At 46.5% G+C, this 6,417-nt stretch overlaps 1 protein-coding gene across 1 annotated transcript; it reads right to left on the bottom strand.

Moving 5' to 3' along the window:
- On the bottom strand, nucleotides 207–614 carry LOC109223100 (RNA-directed DNA polymerase homolog; the record flags this gene model as incomplete). The annotated part of the gene is made up of 1 exon (XM_019387356.1): nucleotides 207–614. A coding segment is annotated over exon 1 (408 nt), but the record flags the coding sequence as incomplete, so codon positions are not given.

Here is a 6,417-nt window from a genome sequence, read left to right as displayed (position 1 = left end):
TGGTCATCGGGGCTGCGATAGACGAAAACCCCTCCACAAACCGACGGTAGTAGCCTGCCAACCCCAAGAAACTCCGGAATCTCTGTAGCTGATGCTGGTCGAGGCCAGTTCTTGACTGCCTCTATCTTCTTTGGGTCCACCTGAATACCCTCTGCTGATACAACGTGACCCAGAAATGCTACTGAACTCATCCAGGACTCACACTTGGAGAACTTGGCATATAACTGACTATACCTCAGAGTCTGAAGAACCACTCTAAGGTGCTGCTCGTGCTCCTCCTGGCTGCGGGAGTACACCAAAATATCATCAATAAAGACTATCACGAACATGTCCAAATATGGCCTGAACACTCGGTTCATCAACTCCATAAATGCTGCTGGGGCATTGGTCAACCCAAATGACATGACCAGGAACTCATAATGCCCGTACCGAGTGCGGAATGCTGTCTTAGGGACATCGGATGCCCTAATCCTCAACTGATGGTAGCCAGATCTCAAGTCTATGTTTGAAAACACCTTTGCACCCTGAAGCTGGTCGAACAAATCGTCAATCCTCGGCAGTGGATACTTGTTCTTAATCGTCACTTTGCTCAATTGTCGGTAATCAATGCACATCCTCATCGAACCATCCTTTTTCTTCACAAATAACACCGGCGCACCCCAAGGAGAAACACTGGGTCTAATGAAACCCTTCTCCAACAAGTCCTGCAACTGATCCTTTAACTCTTTCAACTCTGGCGGGGCCATGCGATACGACAGAATGGAAATGGGCTGGGTGCCCGGAGCCAGATCAATACAGAAATCAATATCCTTGTCGGGCGGCATACCCGGCAGGTCTGAAGGGAAAACCTCGGGGAACTCCCGAACAATAGGAACAGAATCAATAGAAGGGACCTCTGCGCTGGAATCGCGAACATACGCCAGATAAGCTAAACACCCCTTCTCGACCATACGTCGAGCTTTCACATATGAAATAACACTGCGGGTGGTGTGCCCAGGGGTCCCTTTCCACTCCAAACGGGGCAAATCTGGCAAAGCCAAGGTCACGGTCTTGGCGTGACAATCCAAGATAGCATGATACGGGGACAACCAATCCATCCCTAATATAACATCGAAATCCACCATGTCTAAGAGCAATAAATCAACACGGGTCTCAAGACCCTCAAACACTACCACACAGGAACGATGAACTCGGTCGACCACTATAGAATCCCCCACCGGTGTAGATACATAAACAGGAATACCCAAAGCATCACTAGGCATAGTCAGGTAGGGTGCAAAATAGGACGACACATATGAATACGTAGACCCAGGGTCAAATAGCACTGAAGCATCCTTATCACAGACCAGAATAGTACCTGTAATGACTGCATCTGAAGACTCAGCCTCTAGCCTGGCTGGAAGAGCATAGCACCGGGGCTGGGCCCTACCTCCCTGAACCATATTTTTGGGACGATCGGCTGCTGGCTGGCCTCTACCTCTGGCGGTCCGAGCTCCACCTCTATGATCTATGCCTCCACCTCTATGGCCTCTACCCCCGCCTCTAGCTGGCTGGGCGGCCTGTGGATCACCTGATGCCTGAATTATAGGACGAGGACCCTGCGCTGGGAGCTGTCAGAAGCTCGAGGGCAATACCTGGCAATATGTCTCGTGTCGCCACACGTGTAACAAGCCCTCGGCTGCTGAGAATAACGGAGTGGTGGTGCGCTGATAGGTGCTGATGGTGAACTGAAAAGCTGCTGGTCAGAAGACTGCGGCTGAGAGCCACGACCACCTGAAGTACCATGTGAGACCTATAGGGCTGACTGAAAGGGCCTCGGAGGATGGCCTCTACCATAAGAATCCTCACCTCCAGACGTGGTACCACCGAATCTACCTGCATGACGGGGCCTCTTATCTGACCCATGACCACCTCCTCGTGCAAGAGCCATCTTAACTCTACGGGCCGCATTGGCCGCCTCTTGAAAAGAAATCTCACTCCCGGCTCCCATAGCCATCTGGAGACGGATCGGCTGAATCAACCCATCAATAAACCTTCGCACCCTCTCTCTCTCGGTGGGGAGTATAACAATAGCATGGTGAGCTAGATTAATGAACCGGGTCTCATACTGCATGACTGTCATAGAGCCCTGCTGGAGGCGCTCGAACTGCCTGCGAAGAGCCTCTCGCTGAGTAACTGGGAAAAACTTCTCCAAAATAACTCTGCAAACTGGTCCCAAGTCAATGTTGGCGATCCTGCTGGTCTGGATAAACAATAGTCCCTCCACCAAGTCCTGGCGGATCCTGCTAGTCGAAAGGCGGCGAAGTCGACCCCATTGGCCTCCACAATACCCATAGTCCGAAGAACCTCATGGCAGCTATATAAGAAATCCTGGGGGTCCTCTGAAGAAGCACCGCTGAATGTGGTGGTGAAGAGCTTGGTGAACCTATCCAGTCTCCACAAAGCATCTGCGGACATAGCCGCCCCATCGCCGGTCTGAGTCACAATACCCGGCTGAACTGCCACAGCTGGCTGAGCCACTGGAACCTGAGTCTGGAGAGCTACCTGCTCCGGAGTGCGTGTAGCAGGAGTCTGAACCCCTCCTCCAGCCTGAGAAGTGGCTGGTGCTACTGGAAGCAAACCCGCTCGAGAGACGCTCTTCATAAAGCCTACCAACCTGACCAAAGCGTCCTGAAGAACTGGGGTGGCTATAAACCCCTCTGGGACCTGAGCTGGGCCCACCGGAGCTGCTGGGGCTGGAACCTCCTCATCATAATCAACATGAGGCTCCACCTCTGGGACTGCTGCTCGGGGCTAAGCTCTACCCCTGCCTCGGCCTCTGGCACGGCCTCGGCCTCGCCCTCTGCCCCTCGTAGGAGCTGCTGCGCGGTAGAAGAGGAAGCACGTGTTCTCGCCATCTGCGAAAGAACAGAGTAGAAAGACAATCAGTATTTGAGAAACAGAATCGCACAACAAGAAAGAACAAAAGTGAAGTTTTCCTAACTCTGTAGCCTCTGGGGGATAAATACAGACGTCTCTGTATCGATCCCTCAGACTCTATTGAGTTTGTCCGTGAGTTGTGAGACTAATGTAACCTAGTGCTCTGATACCAACTTGTCACGACCCGGATTTCCCACCTTCGGGAGTCGTGATGACGCCTACTAATAGGAGCTAGGCAAGCCAATTAATCTAATACCTCTCTTGACAACATCAACAATATAAAGAAAGACGAGACAATTAATATAAAAGCGGAAGTCTCAAAACATAAATAACTGAAACCAAGTGCGGAAGCTCAAATATATCTCTATCCAGGTCTGGTGACACTAACTCACGAACTTCTACAGAATGCTAAATACAAAGTCTGAATAAAAACACAGTACTGTCTGATCCGATACAAAGGAAATCAAATGAAAAACAAGGATAAGAGAGACTCCGGGCCATGCGGACGTCAGCAAGGCTACCTCGGGAATCTCTGGACTGAAGTCAGCTCCCAATACTCCTGCTGCTGTCCAAAAGCTCCTGCTCCGGTACTGTGATCTGTGCAAAAATAAGCACAGAGTGGAGCATTAGCACAACCGATCCCATGTGCTGGTAAGTGCCTGGCCTAACCCCGGCGAAGTAGCGACGAGGCTAGACAGGACTACCAATCAACCTGTGCAGATATGTATATACAAACACTACAAAGATAACACCGGAAGGTAATAATTAAGACTGGGAGGGGAACATGATTTTGGGGATAACATATAAAATAGAACAGTAGGAATAAATAAGGAAAATTAAAACTAATCTCTTCTAACACAGAATACGTGGTCCGCGTGCCACACGATCCCATTTCATGATATATAAGTGGTCGGCATGCCACACGATCCCATTTCATAATATATAAGTGGTCGGCATGCCAGACGATCCCATTTCATAATATATAAGTGGTCGGCGTGCCACACGATCCCATTTCATAATATATAATGTGGTCGGCGTGCCACACGATCCCATTTCATAATATATAATGTGGTCGGCGTGCCACACGATCCCTTCTCATAATACGTATATGGTTTCCCGGCAAGGGAACAGGTATCAATTCAACTATCCCGGCGAGGGAGAATACAAGTAAACAGCTAGATCCCGGCAAGGGAGCAACGACAATAACTTACACGTTCCGGCAAGGGAATAATTACATCTCTTCCTCCTTCGTTCATTTCTTACTTCCTAACCACGTCATAATTCGAGCCAACGCTCCAAGGAGTTTACAAGTCATATTTCCTCTTCATATTGTTCTCATTATATAGCAACCATCAATTAAACAAGGAAGAGTCACTACAGAATCCCAAATAAGCACAAATAAGGACTCACGGTCATGCTAGACACCGGTGTATAGATACTCGTCACCATGCCTATACACCGTACTCCACATTTAGCAACTAGCAAATAATACTCTAATCCTATTCCCTCAAGCCAAAGTTAGATCAAACACTTACCTCGAATGCTCCAAACTCAACTCAAGCCTCTAGTATAGCTTTACCCCTCGAATTCGGCTCCAACTCAGTCAAATCTACGAAATAATAACTTTATAATATCAATAATAGCTAAACAAACTAAACCCAAAGCCTAAATATAGATTTCTAAGCTTTCTTCCTAAAATCCCAAAAATCGACCCCGGGCCCGCATGGTCAAAACCCGAGGTTCGAACCAATTTCATGTTACCCATTCCCCCACGAGCCGGGATATACAATTTGTTTTCAAATTCGACCCCAAAACGAGGTCTAAATCAAAGAAAATCGGAAAAAAACCCTAACTCTATCCATTTCCCTAATTTTCTACCATTAAAACCCTAAGATTATTGATAAAAGTTGATGAAAACACTAGATAATGGAAAGAAATCAGTTAGTAAATGCTTACTTGTGATTTGAGAAGAAAATCTCTTGAGAAAATCGCCCTAGTCTTCTAATTGTTGAGAAAGTTTGAAAGAAAATCGCTGAAGTTATGTTTTTAAAAAAAAACTCACTGCCCGACTTCCGCATCTCAGTACAGGGGTCGCACCTGCGCCACCGCACGTGCGGAAAAAATGGGCGCTTCTGCGGAAATGGCTAGGCCCCGCTGGAGCCGCACCTGCGAAGAAAAGATCCGCTTCTGCGGACCGCATCTGCGGGGTAGGAATCCGCATCTGCGAAGGAGACCGCATCTGCGACCCGCTGTTCGCACCTGCGGGTCCGCATCTGCGGCCAAAGGACCGCAGGTGCGGTTACACCAGAACTGGTGCAGCAGCAGTGATTTTCTGCAATTTTTCTCTAAGTTCAACCACCCCGAACACCCCCGAAAACACTCCCGAGCCCTCGGGGCTCCTAACCAAACACGTACACTAATTCAACAACACCCTACGAACTTAACCGTGCGATCAAATCACCAAAATAACATCAAAAACGAGGAATCAAACCTCAAAATCATCACTTTTTCATCCAACTTCATAAACTTTCATTTTTAGATATTTAGGTCCGAAACACGTCAAATGACGTCCGATTTCAACCAAATTTCACAGGAAGCGCTTAAACCACATATGAGACCTGTACCGGGCACCGGAACCAAAATATGGGCCCGATACCAACACTTTCTAAACCATTTTCATTTCAAATTTCCATATAAATTCCAGAAAAATAATTTCCTTTAAAAATTCATTTCTCGGGCTCGGGACCTCGGATTTCAATTCCGGGCATACGCCCGAGTCCTATATTTTCCTACGGACCCTCCGGGACTGTCCAGTCACGGGTCCGGGTCCGTTTACCCAAAATGTTGACCAAAGTCAACTTTATTCATATTAATATCAAAATTCATAAAATTTTACACAGAATTCATATTTAAGCTTTCCGGCTACGCACCCGGATATCGAGGCAAGTAAAAATAAGGTTTTCAAGGCCTCAGAAGCACGGAATGAAAGAAAAAACAAGTGATGACCGTTTGGATCATCACAATAAGAGTCGTTTGGTACATGAGATAATGATAACAATCCCGCAATACAGTTTGGGGTTAACTTTATCCCAATTATAGTTTAAAGTATGAGCTAATTCCGGGATAACTTTTACATTAAAATGGTGAGATTAGCCATCCCATATAGAAGGTGGGATAACTAATCCCATAGGATATCCCACTATTGTATCAAACGAGCCTAATTCCATAGTTTGCAATTTTATTAAGCAAATAAACTTCCATAATCGAGTATGAAATGTTTCTTTTCCCTCTTTTAATAATCAAATAAATATTAGTAGTCTTATTAAATTACTACTCTTATTTGTTTTCAAATTATTAATGATGGTAATGATTGTGATGAGAAAAGTATTAAGCTTGTTTATTTGTCATCTTTCCTTTATAAGGACATGGAGAATATGACAGCTACCAAAAAACACTTATGCCCTTGTCTTTGTTCATAAAATGACACAATAGAGGAGA

The sequence above is a fragment of the Nicotiana attenuata genome, chromosome 2, assembly GCF_001879085.1.
Source record: "Nicotiana attenuata strain UT chromosome 2, NIATTr2, whole genome shotgun sequence".
Classification (NCBI taxonomy): domain Eukaryota; kingdom Viridiplantae; phylum Streptophyta; class Magnoliopsida; order Solanales; family Solanaceae; genus Nicotiana; species Nicotiana attenuata.
The sequence above is the reverse complement of the archived record's forward strand: the minus strand, read 5'-3'. Positions and strand labels throughout refer to the sequence as shown.